Below are 25,216 nucleotides of genomic sequence, written 5' to 3' on the forward strand. Positions count from 1 at the left end.
CTATCATTTCAAGGTTATTTAACTCATTCTCAATTCCAGTGATCACACTAGAAACTAATCATGAAAATAAACCAAAACAAACCACACTCCTTCCAAAAACTAACAAAACCTCCCACTTCCCCAAACAAAATGACATTTCTTAATCATTCTTTCAACTGAGGACTTACTGCTTATATGCACATAGTGTACATCCCTTTTAAAATCACAGAGCACGACAATGCATTTTAGTGGACTTTGTTGATTTTTTTTTTTTTTGTCACACTCAGCAACTTGTGGGATCTAAGTTCCCCAACCAGGGATTAAACCCAGACCCTGGTCAGTGAGTGTGGAGTCCTAATCACTGGACCGCCAGGAGATTAATTCCCTGTTGATTTATTTCTAAAGCTATTATTTGTAACTCCTCCAAAAGGCAAAACATACTGTCTTCTTCATTATCTTCTCACCTAAGAAAATGGCTGTTGATGTGGGGGAGAGACAGGAAAGAGCAATGTAACCATCACCCTTCTATGAAGTGTTTCCAGGGCTCCCAGGTGTAATCCCCGCCCCTTTTGTGTGCCACCTGTACACTTCTGTGGAGAAAGTCCAAAGCAGTTAAGAACAGTTTTCAATTTGTCTAACGTCTTTGATGAAGGTAAGATATGAATGTGGAGGAAAGTTACCAATGGTTAACATCGATAGAGGGTTTAATCTTTTGGAAAACACTTTCATATTTATTTTTTTCCAGGCTTCATCACTTCTCGACTAGAGCACACAGCAGGGATTATTAACATCCTGATGTTACGGGTTACTTTGCTAGGGTCCTACGGGAATGAGGGGTGAGTGAAATAAACTCATTCTGGTACTTGTTAAAATGGTGAGGTACAGTCGATTTAAAACTATTTCAATAGGGGATCATAACTTGCAGCAGGAGAAAGAAATTGTCTTCAACCTCGAATACAGCAAAGACACCCGGAAATTTATTATAGCCAACAAACAAGAAGAGTGAGGGGGTTAGTGGATGAGAAATTAAGATAAAACATTAAGGATAGGGGGATGCTTGCTTAAAGGCAGGTCCGAGGACTTTTATACTAACGGACTTTATATAGAAACGAATCTGATCGCATAGACAAGGTAACCAGATACTAAAGGTGCAAGGATGACTTAGCAGAATTCACGCTAATACGGGGCTCTGCCTGGCCAGATTCGAAGGCCTCAATGGAGGCCTAGGCGAGTAGAGGGCTGGGAGGAGCCTGACTAAAGTTCGGACAAGGAGAGAGAGACTGTCACTGACAACTCCGTTTCTCTTTATTACCCAATCCCCATGGATGAGGAGAGCTGGCAGGCAACCGGGGTGGGGGTGGGTCCAGTTCTTTCTCCGAAGCAGCAATGACCGGTGGCCAGAGATCAGAAGGCCAGGTTCGGCGACACCAGCAGGATGCGTGTCTGAACGACTGCCCTCGCACCGCACGGGAGGTGCCCACACGCTCCGCCCGTCCCCCGCGCGTCCCACTTGAGGGGCGGGCTCCGCAGGTCGGGACCGGAGGCGCCGATTGGCTGACGTGCCCGAGCCGGGGTTTCCCGGCCCCGCCCCGTCGCCCCTCACTGGCCGCCCCGCCGCCGCCGCCGCGCTCCCTCAGCCCGCGAGGCCGCGCGCAGGCAGGTCCCGCGCTGCCCCGCGGGAGGGGCCTACCGGTCCCCATCCTTAAAGCACGAGTCCGGACGCTCCGCCTGTTGGAGAGGGCGCCTGGCTGTGGACAGCCAACAGCCGGGGCGGGCCAGGGCCGACCGAGGAGGGCTTGAGGCTACCGAGCCGCCGCGGCTGGCACACGAGCGTCTCGGCCCGGACCAAGTGGTTGCGGGAGCTGTGAGGGGAGGCGTGGTGGGCGCCATTGCTGCCCGTCAGAACGCCGCCGGGGTCCCCGTCAGCCCTAGCCGCTCCTCCCCTGGCTGAGAGGAACCGTCGCCAGTCCCCGGCCCGGTCTCCTGAATCGGGTGCCTCCTCTGCCATCCGTGCGGAGACCATGTTTGACAAGACGCGGCTGCCGTACGTGGCCCTCGATGTGCTCTGCGTGTTGCTGGGTACGTAACGCGCCGCCGGCCCGAGGGGCGTGTGCGCGCGAGCCCGGGGTGGGTGCATCGGTGGGGTGCGGGCGTGTGTCCGCTGGGAGGTGGCTCGCCGGGAGTCGGGGACGGGCGTGGGGGGGGGGGGTGTGTGTGTGCCTGACGCGCGAGCCTTGCCCGGCTAGACGCTGGGGGCGGCTTCCGCAGTCCGGGGACCCCGCTTCGCAGCCCGCATCCCCCGTGGCCGCTGCTGTCAGTCTGCCTTTCTATTGCCCGCCGGTGCGCTGAGCCCACCCTGCTTGGATGCTGTTCACGCCTCTGCGCTCCATCCCTTGCTCTCCTTTCCTCTGTTTCCCGTTTCACTCCCAGCAGAGAGGGTGGGCTCCTCCCCTCGCTGATGTAGGGAAGCCTGGTGGTCACTGGCTCATCAGGTTTGGTGACAAAACCGGAGGGTTTTGATGCACTGGGAATTCTCAGTAACTGGCGCCAGTGCCAGGTTTATCTTCCTTGTGGGAAGCAGTTTTAAGTTTTCGTCTATAAAAGGTTAGAGCGCTAATTAGAAGGTGTTACCGGCTTGTAAATTGTCAGGCTGTAAGTGGGTGTGATGATGCCAGGTTTCTGCCTATAGGTTTGAAGAAGCTTGCTTTTGAGGGGGATGGGGTTGGCGTGGTGTGCCCCAGACTTGCTGTTTCCTTCTCTGCACAGACCTCGTCATCGTGTAGGTTTCCATCTCCTGTGAGAGCCCACAAGGAGCACTGGACATTTCTTTGGCTGCAGCGAATTTGGCGTTGTGTTTCTGAAGGAAGAGTTCAGTCGTAGGGCTTCTGGTCGCCAGTTGCTCTTTTCTTTTGACGAAAAACAATCGAAGTCATCTGGGTAAGGGCCAGGCACTGGAAGGAGAGATTTTCACCGTCTTCATATATATTGTGTAAGGCAGTATCTTTGAACTATTTATATGTTTTGGAAAAAACTACTTACCAGAAGACCTGCTCGATGTTCGGGTAGTCCTCATGTTTGAGTATCGAAGTAATAGTATTGGCGAGCTCTCAGCGTTGGAGAGCTGTGACTTTAGCATCCTAGACGCAGGTCTGCATAATGGCTTTTCGGTGAGAGGAAACTTCCTCCGCTTTTAATCCAGTATCCATCTCCCCTGCCTCAAACCTGACCGTTTAGGTGCTTGTAGTCTTGCCGAAGTTTTATAAATTCTGTTACCTGTTTTTTGAGGAAAAATCTTGCTTATGAAACATCTTTATTGTTTACCAGGACATTTCCTATATAGCCCCACAGTGAATTTTAGAAATTCTGTTTAGGAAAGGGAAACACAATTTTGGAACACTATTTTTATAAAAACACAAGTGATCCTTTCAGATATCCGGACATATTCATAATTACATTAATTATATTCAGATTTATTGGCAATGAAAAGTTCACCTTGGTAAATATGTTATATTTTAAAATGTATTTAAATTTATATTCAGTGTTTGTGGAGCTTTGTTAAATTTCATTTATGTTTTAGTTCGGGGAGAGGAAAATGTTCAGTCAGAAGTGATTTTTAAAATTCTAATATATTGAATATTATCCTATCATTGCCACATACTGTACTGTCAGAATTATATATAAAGTTCCCATTTTTCCTACCTTATGCAGTTACTAATTTATGAAACAAATGCGTTTTCTCTTTGGGCCAAGCACTGAACCAGGATAGATGAAACATAATACTGCTCTCAGGTAGCTCAATGTTATTAAACACAGAGCCATATGCTAAATCTATGTTTTGTTTGTTTTAATTCATGTATATTTGAGGAAACTATTTGCAGTACAACTTTATAAAATTGTGGGGTTTTGTAGTCTATGTTTTCAGCATGCTGCAAGCATCACATAACTGTCCAGTAGAATTGAGTAATTTTATTGCTAACTTGGCCTGACAGTTGCAGAATTTATGATGACTCTCAAAAAAAGATAAAGTTGTTATTTCTGATTTTAAAATCTTTGGTTTTGGGAAAAGCTTGTTTAGGAGACTTATGCATTAAGTATCAGTATCAGATACCTGATCTATTTGAAAAACATTTTATCTGTTTTTGTATTGCTAGAGTTTTAAAATAAGTAAGTGTATTGTCAAGATAAGCTCAGAATTCCCTTTTCCTAAATAGAAAGTGAAATACTGGCTTATTTTAATTTGGCGTATAAGATGACATTAGATTTAATAGCATCAATATTCTGTTACAAACAACAGTGAAGGAGAACAGTGATGCTAGAGATACAAAGTATTTTCATGCTGAGTTTTGGGAGATTATATATTTTTATTAAAAAATTCACCTTTCTAGTGGGGTCTATGAGTCATTTTATTTATTTTTAAACTTTATGGCTGAGCTGCATAGCATGCAGGATCTTAGTTCCCCAGCCAGGGATTGAATCTGTACCCCTTGTCGTGGAAGCGCAGAGTCTTAACCACTGGTCTGCCAAAAAGTCCCCTTTAAGGGTCATTTAAAGTTTTATTTTTATTCATCTTACTGACAGCAGGAGGTTGGCGGCCTTTAAAATAGTGGTAGCTCAAATAGGGTTATCAACTTGGCATTAAGTTTTTTCTTTTTCTTTGGAGAACTACAGGTAAAAGTTGACTATAGCAACAGAAAGGTGATCAAGCAGATCATAAGTACAGGGTTATGTGAAAGTGGTTCTTAATTATAATGTGAATATGTTCCAGGTTCTGTTAATGATCACCCAACATCATGCAGTGTATTCATTTAATATGATGATGTTATGTGATTGTGTTATATGGCTACTTTATAATATTACAGAAAGTGATGTCTGTTTAAATGATAAACATGCCTGTATGTAAGGGGGTGGGTGTGTGCATGCTTATGCACATGTAAAAGCATTTCTATGCCAAGTCAGTATTACCACCACTATGAAACATGATTTCCTCCATATAATACACCCAAATTATTACTTCCTTCGGTGGATCTGGTCTCTTCTTGGAAAAAGAATGAGAATTTTGAGAGATGATGTGTATTTGATTCCTTTCTGAGATGGAGTGTGGTCTTGCCAGCTTTCTCTGGCTCCTTTGATAATCAGTTCTATGATTGTAGAAGAAGGCCATAAATATCACCTGAGCACACAAGAAAAGCTGCTCTACAGAGAATTATAGTGGGCTGATGTGAAAGCTGTGTTTTGCTCATCGTGTTAAACCATGTCCTAAATAAAACTTAATTGCTGAGAGTCATTTTCGATTTTATGCACTCTGGCATTAGGCTGCCAATGAATTGATTCAGTGCACATTGATTGAAGGCTAACTCTGTTCCAAGTTCACGTTAGGCGCTAAAGATAAAGATGAATTAGAAAGCCTGTGCCCTCAAGGAGCTTAGGGTCTAATGAGGGAGAAACAAACAAGAGGTTATAATACATCATGATAAATGTAATAATAAAGGTATGGAATAGATGCTCTTTGAGTACAGAAAAAAGAGTTGTGCTATAAATGATCTATCATAGATAAAGGGGTTGTCTGTGTTTGTTTAGCGGAGAAGGCAATGGCAACCCACTCCAGTACTCTTCCCTGGAAAATCCCATGGATGGAGGAGCCTGGTAGGCTACAGTCCATGGGGTTGCTAACAGTCAGACATGACTGGGCGACATCACTTTCACTTTTCACTTTCATGCATTGGAGAAGGAAATGGCAACCCACTCCAGTGTTCTTGCCTGGAGAATCCCAGGGATGGGGGAGCCTGGTGGGCTGCCGTCTATGGGGTCACACAGAGTCGGACACGACTGAAGTGACTTAGCAGTAGCAGTAGCAGTGTTTGTTTAGAGATACAGAAATGACATATGGTACCCCAGGAGTACTCTTGGAATTTTTTTTTTTTTTTTCCTCTCAGCTCAGTACAAGGCAGTGGGAACCCAAGTAAGTAGCTACACGTGTGTATGACTTTTTTGCAAGTATCTCGTGATGCCTGGAAGATTTAGGTGGAATTGGCAGAACCTTTTTATGTGCCTGAGTTTTGCTGGGTAGCAGTCATTTGGAATATCTTTTCTGTATTGTGCCGCCTTCTTTGGCTCCTCTAGATCTTTTCTCTACCTTGCGCTATGCTCTGGGAGGCTAGTGCTATGGACTGCAACTAGGCTGTTGCTTTTTGTTTCTGGTTGACTTTGACCAATGGGACAACAGCAGGAGGCCTGGAAGAGCCAGTTTCTTCCTGCTGGATTTGCGTTGCCAGAGCTATTTTGTGTTTTGTGAGTAGGTCACAGCTTCTATTCAGTGGCCCTCTGTGCCAGCCAGCTACAGTTACAGATCTTTCTGGGTTTTGGTAACCCTTTACTTGCCCCCTTTAGCCTAGAGATGATAATGGCTTCCTGATGTTGCTGGTACCATTCCCTGCTACTTTCCCTAAATCCTACCTATACCTTTGAAGATGGTTCCTTCATTAAATTCTTATTTAAATACCTTATTTGGGTGTGCTGTTTTTTGCCAGGGTGCTACTGATAATACTCATGTTATGTCCAAAACAGATCTGAGGTGACTTTCTTTTCTGCACTTGACAGCAATTACACTGGCCCATAAAAGCAGATGATAACAGGAACTCATGGGCTCCAACATTGGTTTTCTTAGAACGGAGGGGGTCATGGTTTCCTCAGAATACTGCAGACATGGTATCACCTTTATGCCACATCAGAGTCAATAAATTTAGGGGAAAATCTGGCAGCCATACTAGGTGGTTGTGTGTGCGTTCCAAGTTGATTTCGTCGTGTCTGACTCTTTGCTACCCTAATGGACTGTAGGCTGCCAGGCTTCTCTGTCCATGCAAGTTCTCCAGGCAAGAATATTGGAGTGTGTTGCCATGCCCTCCTCCAGGGGATCTTCTGTCTCAGGGATTAAACCTGAGTCTCTTATGTCTCCTGCAGTGGCAGGCAGGTTCTTTAGCACTAGTGCCTCTTGGGAAGCCCCAGGTGATTGTGGAACCCCGTTACTTATTCTTCTTCAGTAATTATGCTGATCTCATTCTGCCCCTTAAGTATTACCCATAGGAGTGCTCCTTTTCCTGATCTCAGTTTGGGCCGCTTTCTTAAGGGAACGTCAGATATTTAATGAAAGAGTCTCCCTTGCTGAAAGTCTGCCGCCTTCCTTTTCCTCCTAACATTTATTTGTCCATTTACTCATTATTGGGTGAATTCACCCACACATTTATTATCTAGTAGATGCTGGGAATTCTGTTAGATACCAAAGAGGTACATAAGTAAGTAAATAAATAGGACATAATACTTATCCTGATTACTTGCCATTTCAATTTCTGTTTACTTCTATTAGGCTAACTTCTTTTGCTTCTGATTCAAGTTTACTGTGTTTGTTTCTCTGTTTTATATAACTTTTGTCTTTCCTCCCAGCCACTGAGAGGGGGAAGGAATCTCAAAAAAATGAACAAAAATTTGTCAAACTGGCATATTCTTGGGTCAGACTGGCCTCCTCTTGCAAGACTTTTTCTACCTTTAATGGCTAGTTTGGAACAAAAGCAGAGGCCTGGAGGAAATTGATAGTATTTGGCTTTAGTTGGCTTTATACAGTTGACTTTAAACTTGAATTTACCTTGCTTGGATGAGAGTATGGAGATATTCAGAAAACATTCCCCTCTATAGCTTTTGTGAAAAGTAATTTTTTCCTTTATATTCTGTTTGAATTAAATCCTTTTGGAAACTCATGGACATGCCATAATCTTTGTTAATTTCTTTCTTGCTTAGTCATTTTTTGGCTGAATTCTACCAAAGTTTCCTGTGTATTATATTACTCAGTTTGTCAAATTGTTCTAATTAGTTTTGATAAGAAATTAAAGTTTAAATTGTTACTGTTTATCTGACTTAAAACGAAGCTGGTAGAAAGTTACTAAAACCTACATTTTAAGAGAACTAGTTAACATGTAGCTTTAGGTTTTTTATGGTTTTTTTTTTTTTTTTGGCTGCTCTGGCATGTAGGATCTAGTTCCCCACCAAGGGATCGAACCCAGGCCCTCCTGCCTTGGCAGCATGGAGTGTTAACTACTGGACCACCAGGGAAGTCCCAAGAAACGTGTTTTTTTTTTAATTTTTTATTATTTTTTGCCCCATAGCTTGTGGGATTTTAGTTCCCAGACCAGGGATTGAACCCGGACCCTTGGTAATGGGAGCCTGGAGTCCTAGTCACTGGAACACCAGGGAATTCCCTTATGCAAAGGAATTTGAAATGTTATTTCCTCCTAATTTACTGGTTTAATTCAGCATTTGGGATGGAAATATACAGTCTGTGTAATGAGCTAGTTAGGGATTATATAGGCACTGTCTTGTCCCTTATTTTCTTTCTGAAAAAGCATTCATTCAGATATTATGAACAGTGGTTACAGTAACTCTTTTCTTTCATTTTGTCTCTCCTTTTTGCTGTATGTGTGTGCTCAGTCATGTCCTACTCTTTTTGACCCCATGGACTGTAGACCACCAGGTTCCTCTGTCCATAATTTCTCAGGCAATAATACTGCAGCAGGTTGCCATTTCCTTCTCCAGAGGATTTTCCTGACCTAGGGATCAAACCTGAGTCTCCTGCATCTCCTGTGTTGGCAGGTGGATTCTTTACCACTGCTGCTTGAGAAGTCCTTCTTTTTCTACTTACCTTATTTTTCATTTCCACTTTTTCCTTCCTGCTTTCCTTTGCCCTTCAACCTTCTTGCTATCTAGGTTTAAAGCCCAGATGGCTCAGACTGAGTTGTTTCAGTTTTACTTAACTGAAACTAGTCTAACATTGGTTATGACTTTATAAACTATTGATTTTTCTTTAAAACTTTAGATAGACAACATAGTCTAGTGATGGACTCTGGATCCAAACTGTGTAGGTTCAATTCTAGTTCCTCCATTTATTAGCTGTGTGACCTTAGGCAGATTTCCTCTGTGTGTGTCTGTTGAGTCAGCTGTGTAATGATAAAGTACCTACCTTGTATGGTTGTTGTGAGGCTTAAATGAGTGAAAATATAAAGGTCTTAGAGTAGGCCTTGCACTCGTGTGCATAATATGATTGTCAAATAAAAGTAATCCTCTATAATCCTGTAATAATTAAAACATCATTATTTTAGTAAAAATAACATCAACATAGTTTTGTATTAGGGACAAAAACACAAACTTCAAACTGTTTCCTGTAAATACTCATGGAATGTCTTTGAAGCTTACAGAACATCTTGAAATAGTAGTGTCTTATCAGTCATGTGTAAAAACCACATATATGATCTTCAGGTAGTGGTAATCCCAGCTATGTTGGAAAATGATCTGTACAGTCTGTGGTAGAGTGTAACTAAACAGATGGAAAAACTGTTACTTTATACAGTGGTTAAGTCCTGAATTTCAACTTAAGAAAATGGAGTTAGCCAGACACTTGTCACCTTTATTATTTTTATTGTCCAGGCCTTGGAACTGATTGAGTCACCATATAAAAAGTAGACTTAATATTCCTAAAATTTTTGAATGACCTTAATTGTATTCCCTCATTTGTGTGAATTCTGTTGTTTGATTTCCTACCTATGGTTAAGCAGGCATCAAAGAAAAACTATTGTGTAATACCTCTTCATACCCCATCTCCCTCTTACTTCTGTTTTTTCAATCAGATATTTATTTATTGGCTGTGCTGTGTTGGTTGTGGGATCCTAGTTCCCTGACCAGGGATTGAACGCCGGCCCTCTGCAGTGGAAGTATGGAGTCCTAACTACTGGATCTCCTGAGAATTACCTCAGCTATTTATTTTGACATATGTTAACCTGATACTATCTTTTATTTTTTATGTTGTGTTTAATACAGTGTTATTGCTCAGTTGCTAAGTCGTGCCTGACTCTTTGTGACCTTAAGACTACAGCACACCAGGCTTCCCGGTCCTTCACTATTTCCCGGAGTTTGCTCAAACTCCTGTCCATTGAATTGGTGATGTCATCCAACCATCTTATCCTCTTTCACCCCCTTCTCCTCCTGTTCTCAATCTTTCCCAGCATCAAGGCCTTTTCTAATGATCTTTGCATCAGGTGACCAAAGTATTGGCGCTTCAACTTCAACATCAGTCCTTCCAATGAATATTAATATTGATTTCCTTTAGGAATACAATGTTAAGTTTTAAAATATTTGACTTTGCAACATTGTTCACTTGTTTATTATCTATTATGTGCTTAATGGGGCTTCTCTGGTGGCCAAGCTGGTAAACAACCCATCTGCCAATGCAGAAAATGCAGGAGACTCAGGTTCAATCCCTGGGTGGGAAAATTCCCTGGAGATGGAAATGGAAACCCACTCCAATATTCTTGCCTGGAAAATTCCATGGACAAAGGAGCCTGGCATTGCTGCAGTCCATGGGGTCACAAAGAGTTATACACGGCTGAGCACACACACACACACACACGTGCTTAATATTTACAATGCTAGGAGTTGTAAATTTCATTGTGAAAAAGATAAGTAAGTTCTCTATACTGATAGTTACAGATATTTGTGAATGCCATGAAAGAATGTAAGCAAGGTTAGAAGAGAGTGAGATATTGAGGGGTGGTAATCTCAAGGAAGGCTTCTCTGAGGAAGGCATATTTGAATTCAGATTTAAGAATGAAAGTAAGTTGGTCATGGAGGAGCTGAAAGAAGATGATTCCAGGCCTAGGAAAGAGCAGGTGATGAGGGGCAAAGGGCATTTATAACAGAAAAGAGGCCAATGTGGCTGGAATACAGTATGTATCCTAGTGTTCTTAATAGTAACTATTGCAGCTTATTTCTAAATGTCGAAGTGGGTAATAACAATAACTGACATATAGTGCTCTATGTCTGTGTGTGGCTATGAGGTCTATCAAAACCTGCTTAGGGAGGATAGCTTAGTTATCTTCATTCTGTTGATGATGGAACTGAGGCCTAAGGTACCTGAGAAACTACCAGTGGAACCCAGGTAAGAAGTGGCATGGTTGGGAATTGGGAAATGCATTTTTAAGAGTTACAACTTTTGAATTCAGATTAACTGTCCAGATTGAGAAATGAAGAGGATAAGAAATGAAGGACTGAGGGAATTAATTGGCTGTAAAAGCAGTGATTATTTTAGGTGGGCTAAATCTTTTATGACTGTCTTTATTCCATATGATGTGGCTTCATAGTCAGTTTCTGCTTATCATGTTTTGAGCATGTATCTGCTGTCCAAAAGAGGCACTTTAATTTTTCATAAATCAAACTCCTAATAACTACTAAGAGTTTGCTAGGAAAGTATATCATACTGGAACATATAACTGATTTATCCTGATCAGTAAAGTTTGTTGTTGTTTAGTCGCTTAGTTGTGTCTGACTCTTTCGCGACCCCTTGCACTATAGTCTGCCAGGGTCCTCTGTCCATGGGGATTCTCTAGGCAAGAATATTGGAGTGAGTTGCCATTTCCTTCTCCACAAGACGTTCCCAATGCAGGGATCAAACCCACATCTCCTGTGTCTCCTGCATTAGCAGGTGGGTTCTTTACCACTGTGCCACCTGGAAAGCCCAATCACTAATATACTCATAGATTTTTTCTTCAAATAGCATTGTTGTTATAGGCAATTTTACCCACGAAAGGAAGACCTTTGTACTTTATTGCATTTCATGTGAATCATGTGTGTAGAGTTTAGAGTCACCTTTGGTAACTCATTCCAGTGAATATAGTTAGAACGTCATGGTTTAGTTCTCAGTTGTCACTTCTTGGAAATGTTTCCTGTGTCTTTTTTTCAGGGTGGGGTGCCTAGGAAAATGACATATAGGAAATGTGTAGCGGATGAGCTCTTGAGTTAATTGGCAGCTTGTTTAGCCAGGTTCTGCCTTGCCTTTTGGTTCATTTACGTCAGCAGGAAGAGAGGGGTTGACTGCATAGGTGCTTGAGGGGTAAATAAGAAGAAAACTATTCCTTATTCAATGCATAAATGAGCCTTTGGTAAATATTTTACATAACTCACGAAATCATTACAAAACTGTGAAGTAATAGGCTTATTGTATGCCCTAGCACTGGTGGTACAAAAATGGGTGAAAAAATAAAACTCATGGATCTCAAGTAGCTTCTTGCTTACTCTGGAAAACAGACTTGTAACAATGACAATACCATATGGTAAGCTGAGTGCCTGATATGTCATAGCACTTAGGTACCAAGAGTGAGTGAGACAGGGTCTCTGTCCCCAACGGGTCACAGAAGCTGTAAGGGGAGAGAAGTAGGTATTTTAATGAAGTCTGTGTGAATTTCAGAACAATTTCTCCTGACATCTTCGCTTTTGCTTTCCAGCAAGGATACTGCAAAGCTTGGGGAACATTACACTTTTGGTTAGTGCTAAATTCTGGAAATAATTCCTGTAGATAGTTCTGAAGTGGTGAAATGAAAGTTGCTCAGTCATGTCTGACCCTTTGCAACCCCATGGACTGTATAGTCAATGGAATTCCCTAGGCTATAATACTGGAGTGGGTATCCTGTCCCTTCTCCAGTGGATAGTTCAGAATCCGGCTTTATTACTGGGCGGAAACACTGTAATATGAGTGCTTGCTGCTGCTGCTGCTGCTAAGTCGCTTCAGTCATGTCTGACTGTGTGCGACCCCATAGACGGCAGGCAGCCCACCAGGCTCCCCCGTCCCTGGGATTCTCCAGGCAAGAACACTGGAGTGGGTTGCCATTTCCTTCTCCAATGCATGAAAGTGAAAAGTGAAAGTGAAGTCACTCAGTCGTGTCCAACTCTTAGCGACCCCATGGACTGTAGCCCAACAGGCTCCTCCATCCATGGGATTTTCCATGCAAGCGTACTAGAGTGGGGTGCCATTGCCTTCTCTGATATGAGTGCTTAGAAAGTGTGTAATACATATTAGGCATTCAGATATTTTTTACATGAATGAGTAGGCAAGATACTTGAGTCGGTCACTCTTCTGGGGGTTGGAATTTAACTCTGTTACTAACTGTGTGACATTGGGCAGGTTGGTTCAGCTCTCCATGAGTCTTGTCACCTAATGAGGAAAAAGATAATGATAATAGTGTCTTCCTCATAGTGCTGTGAAATTAGATGAGATAATGTGAGAGAGTGTATGTGAAGTTTTAACATAGTCCTGGTCTGTCCTGTTGTTGTTATCATGATCCCTATTAAGATAATAACTCAATTCGGCCACTGATCCCGTCTGTTGTTTAAATTTGATACTGTTTAATATGTACTGGTGAGTTTTCTTTTGGGACATTGTTTAGTGTAGTTCTAGCTTCAGTTTAAATAGCATTTGAATTGGGACCTGGTTCATATTTCAGTTTCTCGTGCCCAGATCACTATGGGAGATGTTCTGATTACTTCTAACCTGTTTCTTTCTGGAATCAGATACCTCACTGAGATCTTGATCATTTTACTTCTAGGTGAGCAGTATTTCCACAGCTCATAGACAAGGTACCAACATGAGTATCTGTAGTTGAGCGAAATAGTAATAAACAAAAGTGTGTGTGAAGTGGAAATGGCATGATTTGGGTAATCGTAACTTCTCTTGGTACTCACGTTTTAAAACATGAAGATTTTATTTCTTGAGTATGAGCTAGTCAGAACCTAATAACTTGCAGTTCAGGCTAAAGTATGGCTGCAGTACAGCTAAACATAACAGGTTCTTTTCATAACTTCTCTTGATCAATAAGAATTTTTCCTGTTTTCTTTCCATGAAGTTTAAGAAGTAAATGTTTATAGTGGTCACATCCACCTGCAGTGTTCTGGGATAGGCCTAATTTTAGGATAGCCTTCCTCATAAAGACAATATGGCTCTGTAATTAAATGTATGCCTAAACATAATTAAAATTCATACTTTTATAATATTTTATGTTTTAATATTATATATTTACAATACTTTTCTTTAAAAAGCCTATTTAAACAGTTTTTCAAATGACATCCCAGTTGATTTGGAAAATATACCTAGAATAGTTATACAGTGTAGCAGAAGCAAGTGACATTTATTATTTTTATATTTTAAAAAAATGGCATTGATAAGAGAAAGAAATTTTGAATATGCTCCTTCTCATATGTTGTCTATGTCTGATTCAGTGGCCTAGTTGGAGAAGAGGTCTCTTAAGTTGTGATGTTATCAAATGTTGTAGGGCAAATTATGGGTAATACTCAACTTTATGGTTCGTGTTGGATATCTATATGAATATGAGTGAGATTCTAAGTTCTGCCATTGACTGCAGTTTAATTACTAACCAGATCTAACAATGAATAAATTATCTTTTAAGAAGATAAGTTTTTTGCATTAGACTTCCTCGCCTTGCTTAGGATTTGACATTGTGGATGATTTTTCACTGAATAACAATTTTGTTTATGTAATTTATTTAAAGGGTTCAAAGTGTGATCTGGTAGTGAAAGTGGTTGGCTTGCAAGTCACGTTCTAGTTTTGCTGCTGCTTTTCTCTCTGATAACATGGGCAGGATCACTTGGGCTGTTTCATTTACTCATGTGTAAATTATAATGAGAATAATATCTGCCTTATCTGTCTCTCTGGGTCATAATGGTAAGCAAACTTTCTTATTAAGGAGAGCCAATAGCTGCAGAACATATTTGAGCATTTGACACTAGGGTAGGAAAACAAAGAATGCAGGGTAAATGGGGCATTTTGAGCAAGGCAGCACACTTGTAGAAGATCTGTTATTAATCTAGCCAGGCCATGAAGGGAGTGTTGTCAGCAGAAAACAGGAAAAATCTGAAGGCTGACTGAAGTATTCAGAAAGTAGTGACATAGGAAAAATGGTCCCTGATACAAATAATGTAGGCCCCCTGCTTGAGTTTCTTCTTTTGCCATACATAGGCATATGACTTTATCAGTGACCAGATAACTAATGAAATCTTGAAACTAGTTGGATACTCTTCTGTCAGCCATACTGTTAGAAGTGGTGACATATGCCACCTTGAGAAGCCAAAGCAAAATATAGTTTTGTCAGACTCACTGAAATTTCAGTGAAGGGAGATTTTCAGTTTTAAAAAAGATGAAAAAGGATGTTCAACTGCCATTAAATTAAAAAAAAATACAAAAAGAAATCACAATTAGGCTAGGTTAGATCTAGTTTGCTTAGTATCAGGAGATTGTCATCTTTATCAATAGCAGTTTGTCTTCAGCTAAGACTGTCAAAATCTTTTGCCAAAGATCTGAAATACCAGGGAAATCTCTTCTAACTTTGTATTTGCCTGTGTTCTATTCTATTCCAGTGACTTGCAGAATATTTACTAGGAAGTAGGAGAGAGATGTTCTTTGAAATAAAAGAATTACATTATCTAAGATTATGTTTCTGTTTTCCTCAGTACTAGTCTTGTAGTTTGTTAGTCAGTTAATGATTGGAGTGGTGAGACCTTAATGTTACTGTGTAGCTTTGGGTGGCAGAATGGTGCATTACTATGTAGGGTATTGGCATATAGCTTTCATTGAACAGTTAAGGAATTTCATTTACCCAATAACCCTGGAAACCTACCACCGATTGGAAATATATACATCAGAAGTAAAATACTATGGCCAAAGTTACAAGAACTACTTAAGTTGAGTCCTACTTAAGAATCATACTTTTGTTTGGTAATAATTTAAAGCTTACACTTAAAAGCATTGAGCTATTCAGTAGTTGTGACTGAAATTTTGAACTCACAAGCATCTATAGCTCAAAAGCCCTGATGTTGGCTTTGGCTAACTTAATTTCTTCTGAGAAAAAGGGAGGCAAAGAGTAGAGTGAGGAAAAGAACAATTTTTTTAAATGAAGAAGTGAATATTGCTATAGTCTGTTTTTACCTTGCAAGAGGAAGTCAGGAAAGGATGAAGCTTCCTGGAGAGAAAGAGGGACAGTAAGATTAACCATGACGGTGCCTTACGAGGCCTAGATTAAGCCTTTACTAAGTGTAAAGAAGCGCTTCCCAGTAAAGAGATAATAGTGGAGATTCTGATTTTCAGTTGGATAAATCTAAGGGTCACATTTACAATGGTTTAAATTTCCTGAAGTAAAGAATTTGTTGTTTAGGTTGGTCAATGATAATTCAACCTGTGTTTAGGATTTACTAGGGAAAGAGAACAGATTGCTGAAAAAATTTTGTTATAGTTACCCTTACTTCATGTCCTCAGACTTTTCATAATTAAGAATGAAATACTGAAATTGGAGGGGAATTCCTTGGTGGTCCAGTGGTTAGGAGTCAGTGCTTTCTTTCTTTCTCTTTTTAAATATTTATTTATTTATTTATTTGGCTGTGCTGGGTCTTAGTTGTGGCCACACTGGATCTTTGATCATTGTGGCATGCAGGATCTTTAGTTGCAGCATGTGGGATCAAGCCCAGGCTCCCTGCATTGGGGGCATGGAGTCTTAGCCACTGGACCACCAGGGAATTCCCAGGACTTGGGATTTTCACTGCCATGGTCTGGATTTGATCTCTGATCATGGAACTAAGATCCCACAAGTTGCCCGGTGTGGCAAAAATCAGTCAATCCATCTACCTATCAATCAATCAATAAAATTTTAAAAAGAATAAAATATTGAGATTGGAAGATAGCATAACATGGTTGAATGTTTTATAAATTAAAAGCAGAGGGGTTTGAAATTTTGAACTGTCAGATATATCAAATAGAGTTGTGACAGAAATGTTATAGTTCAGATAGGGGCTAGCTATAAACATATTTTAGTGTATTATCTGAATATAATTCAGAAGAAGGTGTTTGTTATAGAAGATAAAGACTTATTAATACTTTCTATATTAAAGTGTGTGAATGGGTACTTGTTTGAGGGGGCTAGCATCATCTCTGCAAACTACTCAAAAATAAGAGAGAAATGAACTGTTGCAGTTTAAATGTAGGGTATTACCTTGCAATTTCAACAGAACTTTATTAAAATATTTTTTATTTTATCAAGATACTAGTTCCATTTATTTTTTTTAATGTATAAAAGTTTTACAAAATTATTTTGTATTCATAAGATGCATAAAATTTAAAGAATATGGACACTGGAACAGTACAGGTCTGATCACCTACTAGGGTGATCACCCAAGTTCACAACTTCAGTTTCTTTATCTGAAAAGGACTGGGTCTTCATCTGTATGTTCTCGTTGGCTGTGATGCAGTGTCCATTATGTAGTAGGCATTTGTTTATTCCAGTAATATTTGTTCTTACACACATTGTGTGCTTGGTTCTGTCGTGGGCAGTGGAGATGCATATAGTCACACAAATAAATATAAAAATGAACCATTAAGTGCTCTGAAGGAGAGGTTTGGGTACTATGAGAGTTCATAAACAGGATTTTGAATAAGAAGGATAGGGTAGCTTTTTAAAATGATGACTTTGGCTGCAGAGTGGAATAATAGATTGGAGCTGGAAAAGAATGGATTTAGGGAGATCAGTTAGGAAGCTGTTGCAGGGGTCCAAATGAGTTAATGGTAGTGAAAGTAAAGAGGTGCTGGTAGAGATGGAGGAAGGTTGAGGGATTTGTGAGGTATCTGGGAGATAAAATGGACAAGTTTTGGTGACATAGGAAAAATGGAGAGTCAGAGAGAAATATCAAAGATAGTTTTGAAAGTTCTGGCTTGTATAATTGGATAGATACTGATTTCTATAATAACTAAACTGGGGAGCCCTAGGAGAGAACCCATTTAAAATGGGAATGGGGATGGAGATAAGATAGTGAGTTTGGTTTTTACCATGTTACGTGAAGTTTTAAAGTTTCCAAGAAGGAGTATTTGGTCCTTGTTTGGATAAATGGATCTAAAGCTCAGAGCTACTGTCTGACTTTTCCGAGTCCTGGGTATATTCATGGTAATTGAAGTCATGAGAATTGATGAAATCTCAAGAAGAAGTTATAAATGAAAAAAAAAAAACAAACAGGTTTAGGACTGAGCTTCAGATTGGTTGGAAGAAATAAAAATGGCCAAGACTGAGAGGGAGAGGACACTTTAAAAAACCAGAAGACTGTTTCTGGAAAGCCAAATGAAGAGAGTACCTCAAGAAGAGAGTGGTAACAATGTCTACATCCTCCTGAAAGGTGAGGTAACACCTGCAAAGTGTCCCATTTGGTTTAGTTATATTAAGGTCACTGATAACTTTATGTAAAGCCATTTTTAAATTGTGGAAATGGCAACCTACTCCAGTGTTCTTGTCTGGAGAATCCCAGGGACGGGGGAGCCTGGTGGGCTGCCGTCTATGGGGTCACACAGAGTCGGACACGACTGAAGTGACTTAGCAGCAGCAGCAGAGCAGTGAGTAGTTGGTGAAGTGGAAATCTGTGGGTGTTGGTAGTTCTTTTAAAAAAAGTTGGACTTAGAAAGGAGAGTGTAGTAGCTAGTAGTCTGGGATAGTAGGTTGTCATGGTTTCTTGTGATACACCAGGTGAGGGAAGAATGATCTTCCCAGATAAAGGAACCATTTTTAGGTCAATGGTATAGGAATAGTTGAATTCCTCTTATAGAACCCTCTTTACTGAGAACAATGGATTATTTGATATCCATGCTTTCCAAAGTAATTGTTAACCAGATACGGTGGAATCTGGTATATGAAGCCTGGTAGACTGGTTTCAAAATTCTGCTTTGCTGAGCTGCTGAAGACGCCAGTTCAATCCCTGGTCAATCCCTGGAGGAGGAAATAGCAGCCCACTCCAGTATTCTTGCCAGGATAGTCCTGTGGACAGAGGAGCCTGGTGGGCTACAGTCCATGGGGTCACAAAGAGTTGGACATAACTGAGCACACGTGTGCTATTTCTATTACGCATTCTTGCTTTTGGTCACACAGATGCTTATTTAGTCTTGTTGAACTTCAGTTTCTTCACTTGCATAATGGAGAGAATACTGTCTACTTCACAGATTTGTTAGTAATAAATAAGAATTAGTAGGCAGTCAACAAACTATTACCTGCCTGCCTTTTTTCTTGTTCCCCGTGGTAGCTGCTGTTATTGTGTAGTTTCAGCATTGCATGTTTGCTCTTGGCCTGAAAGGAACAGTTTGTGGGAGTTCTTCCTTCTTGCACCTTTTATCTTCTGTATAAAATTATACAAAAGATAACTTTTATCTTCTGTATAAAATTTAACTTGAGTGGTACAAATGTAGATTTTGGGGAAGATGGATATATGATTTGCTGCTGCAATCATTGTAACTATTAAAAAAAAGAATTTTACCAAACTTTTTGGCTTGTGTGCCTTTTTAAAAAAAAAAGCATATGTGTTTTAAACAAAGCTTACTAATTTAGATATGCTACTTTGGTCACTTCCTGCCAAAGTTAGAGTTTTTATGTTTTCCTTCTGAGACACACCTTAGTGTAACCTTATTTTAGTTTCTGGAACCTTGCCATTTGGCATAATTTCAGAGTAGACATGATGGATCCATATAAATTAAGATTTAAATACACAGCACATTTTTTAATTGGTAGGGGCATGTGAACTCTTAAAAGCAGTTGAGATCTTAGGTCTGGATTTTATTTGGTTGTTTAAACTTTTTCATCTGTAGTTTTGATTCTTTTTTTAAATTTATTTTTAATTGAAGGATAATTGATTTACAGTATTGTGTTCAGTTCAGTCCAGTTCAGTTCAATCACTCAGTTGTGTCCGACTCTTTGCAACCTCATGAATCGCAGCACGCCAGGCCTCCCTGTCCATCACCGTCTCCCGGAGTTCACTCAGACTCACATCCATCGAGTCGGTGATGCCATCCAGCCACCACACTTCAAAAGCATCAATTCTTAGGTGCTCAGCTTTCTTCACAGTCCAACTCTCATTTCCATACATGACCACTGGAAAAACCATAGTCTTGACTAGACGGACCTTTGTTGGCAAAGTAATGTCTCTGCTTTTGAATATGCTATCTGGGTTGGTCATAACTTTCCTTCCAAGGAATAAGCGTCTTTTAATTTCATGGCTGCAGTCACCATCTGCAGTGATTTTGGAGCCCAAAAAGATAAAGTCTGACACTGTTTCCACTGTTTCCCCATTTCCCATGAAGTGATGGGACCAGATGCCACGATCTTCGTTTGCTAAATATTGAGCTTTAAGCCAACTTTTTCACTCTCCTCTTTCACTTTCATCAAGAGGCGTTTTAGTTCCTCTTCACTTTCTGCCATAAGGGTGGTGTCTCCTGCATATCTGAGGTTATTGATATTTCTTCTGGCAATCTTAATTCCAGTTTGTGCTTCTTCCAGCCCAGCATTTCTCATGATGTACTCTGCATATAAGTTAAATAAGCAGGGCGACAATATACAGCCTTGACGTACTCCTTTTCCTATTTGGAACCAGTCTGTTGTTCCGTGTCCAGTTCTAACTGTTGCTTCCTGACCTGCATACAGGTTTCTCAAGAGGCAGGTCAGGTGGTCTGGTATTCCCATCTCTTTCAGAATTTTCCACAGTTTATTGTGATCCACATAGTCAAAGGCTTTGGCATAGTCAATAAAGCAGAAATAGATGTTTTTCTGGAACTCTCTTGCTTTTTTGATGATCCAGTGCATGTTGGCAATTTGATCTCTGGTTCCTCTGCCTTTTCTAAAACCAGCTTGAACATCTGGAAGTTCACGGTTCATGTATTGCTGAAGCCTGGCTTGGAGAATTTTGAGCATTACTTTACTAGTGTGTGAGATGAGTGCAATTGTGCAGTAGTTTGAGCATTCTTTGGCATTGCCTTGGTTTCTGCCAAATACCATGTAATTTTGATTCGTTAAGTACTTCTTATGCATATTTGTTCCAAAATGGTGAAATCAAGTTTGTCAGATTTTTTTTCTACAAGTTCAGTTGCTAAAGAAGTCTCCTTAAAGAATTTAAAATCTGCCCACCGGCCACCACCATCCATAGTCTCTAAAGAAGCATTTATGTGTATACCTTTCGCTGCTGCTGCTGCTAAGTCGCTTCAGTCGTGTCGAACTCTGTGCGACCCCGTAGACGGCAGCCCACCAGGCTCCCCCGTCCCTGGGATTCTTCAGGCAAGAATACTGGAGTGGGTTGCCATTTCCTTCTCCAATGCATGAAAGTGAAAATTGAAAGTGAAGTCGCTCAGTCAAGTCCGACTCTTAGCAACCCCATGGACTGCAGCCTACCAGGCTCCTCCATCCATGGGATTTTCCAGGCAGGAGTACTGGAGTGGAGTGCCATCACCTTCTCCGTATACCTTTCTAGATGATAACAATTCTAGAAATTCTATAAAGGCATTATAGTTTGTTAGTTTTATTCAAGAATCACTATAATATTAATAGTAAACACACACTATTATTCTTTGGAATATAGGCCTTCCTGCTGAATGGGAGAAGTTGTCGGTTGCCTAGTTGCTGAAAAAGGAGATTTCATTGGTTAAGAGAAGTTTGTGGATGGGATTTCCGAGACTGGAAGTCTCCTTGGCTCAAAGAGAGAAATAACTTAATCAGGTGTTCTCACCTGAACATGGGATGCTTTGTTTTACAAGCTTAAATAATACCTGGATAAATCGCTACAGTTCATAATTTTTTTTGGGTTTCCCAGGTGGCTCAATGGTAGAGAATCATCTGGCAGTGCAGGATATGGGGTTGGCGGAGGAGGATTTTGTGATCCCATGGGGAAGATCCGCTGGAGAAGGAAATGACAACCCACTCCAGTATTCTTACCTGGAAAATCTCATGGAGAGAGGAGCCTGACGGGCTGTAGTCTGTGGCATCACAACTGAACGACTAAGCAGGCACGCGTCATTTTTTAAGCTAAAGACTAAATAAATTCTGTTGAAACTGTGTTTCTAGGAGGAACTTTCTCCTTAATTCACTATGTTATATTATCTTCTGACATTTGTTGTCTCTTAATAAACTTTCAAAGAAAGATACAGTAGTTAATATTTGATGAAATATTCCTGTATATCTGTTCATAGATCTTCCAAATTAAAATACTTTCTCAATAGAGGAACTTCTCATATCTTGTTTCTTTCCCAAAGGTATATAGTTTATAATCTATTTTACTTTGGAAATACATGGTGTTTCATTATATGGATTCAGCATAGTGTATTTTACCCCCATTTTTGGACATCTGAGTCTTGGTCATGGAATAGCATCATTAGTGAAATCTAGATTAGTTTTTTCTTTTAAAATAATTATTCTGTGGTTTCCAATTTTTCTAGAATTAACATGTAATAAATTGGTAAATTCTGAAACGCCCAGAAAAGAAAATAAATACCATTACTAATCTCACTACCACCGAGAGATGACACCTTTTAACATTTTGGTTGTGTATCTTTTTATATCTATGAACTTAACACTTTTTTAAAAACCAGCGCTCTAAACAAAAAGTTGAGTTGTTACTTCGGGTACTCTTTTTGACATAGTCTTCTGCGAAGTTACCTTTAATGGTTATGTGGTATTTCATTGTTTTTGGCATAATCCTCTTTGCCTCTGTTTTTAAAAATTTAGATTATCTGCAGTTTTTTTGCTGTAGTTCAGTATGCAACACCTTAGTAGATATTTTGGAAAACCTGCTTGAGTCATCCACCCCAGACTGTCTCAGGGTGTTCTAGCCTTTTCTTCCTGATTCTCTTTCTTCCAGTATTTCCTTCTTTAACAGTAAGACCAGATCAGCTCGACACAGTATTCTTCAAACAGTTTAACTATCTGTCAGTGAACATGCTGGCCTCTTGTGAATTTAGGAATCAGAGAGAGACACTGAGCCATTTTATTTGCCAGAGATAAATAATTTCAGTACATGAGTTAAGTGTTGTGATAATTTTATGTACGTATCAGGCAGGTCTGTGGAAACTCAAAGTGATTCTGAAGGCAGTAGGCAGAGGAGAAAGATCAGGGAATAGCATTTAATTTGTTTACAACAGGGAGGTGCATACATTCTATTTATTTGCATTCACTGCATGAGGAAACTGAGCTAGTTAGATAGATAATTTGCTCATGCTCACTCAAGTAGTAACTGGGAGAATGCCAAAAGTAAGCCCAACTAGGTGTATCTGACTACAAAGCCTCAGCTCTCTCTAGGACCCCACCCTGCCACACCAAAGGAAAGATTCCAGGAGGAACTGAATAGAAAGAAGCTGGAATGGCAAGTAGGTGTTCGCTGGGTGGAGGGGGTGGGGTTATTGTTTGGAGCTTGTCGAAGAGATTTGAAATAAGGAGTAGAGAGAGGTGATGTGAGGCATAAGCTAACATTTAAAAAAATGTATATAGTAAAATTCACTCTTTGGGGATACAGTTCTGTGAATTGTCAACAATTTAAAATTTAGGGTTATGTAACCACCACACAACCAAGATACAGAACTAGTCTGTTGCCACCCTAAATTCCCTCATATTTCTCTTCTTTAGTCAGCTCCTCCCACCATTCTCCACCTCTGACAAGCACTAGTCTGTTCTCCATCCTATAAGGTCATATAAATGGCATGTCATATAATGCCATGTAGTAAACGGAGTCATACAGTATGTAGTCTTTTGAATTTGGCCTCTTCACTTAGCATAATGCATTTTAATTAGGCAGCCATTAATGATGTAAATGTTACTGTACAATTTTGCTATAGTTTTTTGCCTGCTTCAAAATTTGCTTATATCATCTTCAAGTCCAGTTTCATATAAACAGAATGCTTTTTTTTTTTTTTTTGCTGAGAAATGATTAATAGTTATAGCTCCAAATATCAAAGCCCAAAATATATTCTTGGTAAATGCCCAGGAGAAATTAAAATAGAACAAAATCAGCTGTCTCTCCCCACACCCTGTTACGTCAGCCTTCTCCTTGCTTTTTGTATGTAGAAATCGGCGTGGAAAGTTTGCTACTGAATGTGACCTTTGCCAGCTTGAAGAAAAAAAGAGAACAGCTGTTACTAGGAGAGAGTGGAAGGAATGAATGTTGTTCCTGGCCAGTTGGCAGTGTGTGCCTTTCTGGGGCAGTAACAACAGGTGACCAACTTCTGCTTTTTATTTTTGTTAGTGTATAAATAAATAGGCTTACTTGTTTTTTGTGCAGAAATCTCAGGGTATATATTAAAATAACCTGCCCATATAGTTGTCTTGGATTTTTTTAAAAGCTGTTTAAATACATACACAAATTTATTTTAAGTGTCTTAATGAACTAAGAGACTCTAAGGTTGAGGATATTATAGGTAATTATTGACAGAAAACCACAAAGAGTAAAACTTTCTTTGGTAAATGTCACTTATATCTGAACTGTACTTTCTCCCTTTTGTTTTAACTTAAACAGAAAACCAAAACGATAACTAAGTACTTTTTATAGTAAAACCATGTCAGCCACAGAGAGGTAGTGACTACAAGCCAGTGACCAGAATGTAGGTGTTCCTAAAAGCTGAGGGTGCACTGTTCTTTGAACTCTTGCCCCTGGATACTTTGAGTGCCATCTCTGTGAATCACACCCAAATATATAGTGCTCTCGACCACGGACCCCTCCCATGTGGCTCTCCACTCTTCACCTTCTCTCTCTCTACCTTGCACAAACTCATCTTGAGGTTCAACTTCCATCAAGTCCTTTCTTGCCCAAAGCCCGTGTTGATTTTTCATGTCTTACTGAAGCATATCCAAATTAATTACCTGGAATTGAAAATCTTCGTCCTGTAGTTTTGCTCTGCCCATTCATATTTCTTTTATTCCTCCTTGCACTTTACCCTACCACAGTTGGACTATCTTTTTTTTTTTTTCCCCTAATTGTCTGGCAACAGATTGAGCTCAGTAATCAATTTTTAATTCATTTGTTTCCCTTTGCAGTTGTTGTGAATGTTTTCTACTCTATTCAACTCCAGTTATCTCCTACTCTCCTCATTTTTTTGCAAATGATACCATTTCCTACTTCATTTAGAAGGCTTTAGTCAGATAAGTGTGTGTTTGAGTCCTGGACGCATCACTTACTATCAAAACTGGTAGACAGTATACATCTGAGTCTTACCTTCCCTCACCCGCAGCCCTCCCATGGACCTACCCAAGATCCCACAACTAAAAGGTTGAAGCAGAAGCCAGCTCCTCTAGCACCAGCTGGCATCAGTTCTGAATGACCGTGCTGGTGTGAACTAGTTGTTAAATATTTTTAATTTCACCCTTATTATGTGTATGACTTTAATTATGTTACTTATCCTCTTTGAGTCATCCTCTCATCTTTAAAATGGGGATAGTAATAACATGGTGACTCTTTGTTCATTCACTAAATATTTGTTGAGGGCCAGTCTTGTACTAAGAACTGTCTTAGGTGCTTGGGGTATATCAGAGAACAAAAGAAATTTGTGCCTTCTTGGAGCTTGTGTTCTAGTATTGTAAGGATT

The 25,216-nt window shown here is 40.1% G+C and overlaps 1 protein-coding gene across 2 annotated transcripts in view; it reads left to right on the top strand.

Annotated features, from left to right (window-relative positions):
* Positions 1–1,640: 1,640 nt before the first annotated feature.
* Positions 1,641–25,216, top strand: part of PLPP1 (phospholipid phosphatase 1) — a 118,432-nt gene continuing 94,856 nt past the window's right edge. Inside the window, exon 1 of one of the 2 annotated variants that reach the window (XM_068990610.1) lies at positions 1,641–2,058. In XM_068990610.1, the coding sequence (XP_068846711.1) occupies positions 2,001–2,058 (58 nt within the window). In that variant the 5' untranslated portion in view covers positions 1,641–2,000. The remainder of the gene's footprint in view (positions 2,059–25,216) is intronic. The other variant, XM_068990611.1, reaches the window with a different exon arrangement.

This window comes from Capricornis sumatraensis, chromosome 18, assembly GCF_032405125.1.
Source record: "Capricornis sumatraensis isolate serow.1 chromosome 18, serow.2, whole genome shotgun sequence".
NCBI lineage: Eukaryota > Metazoa > Chordata > Mammalia > Artiodactyla > Bovidae > Capricornis > Capricornis sumatraensis.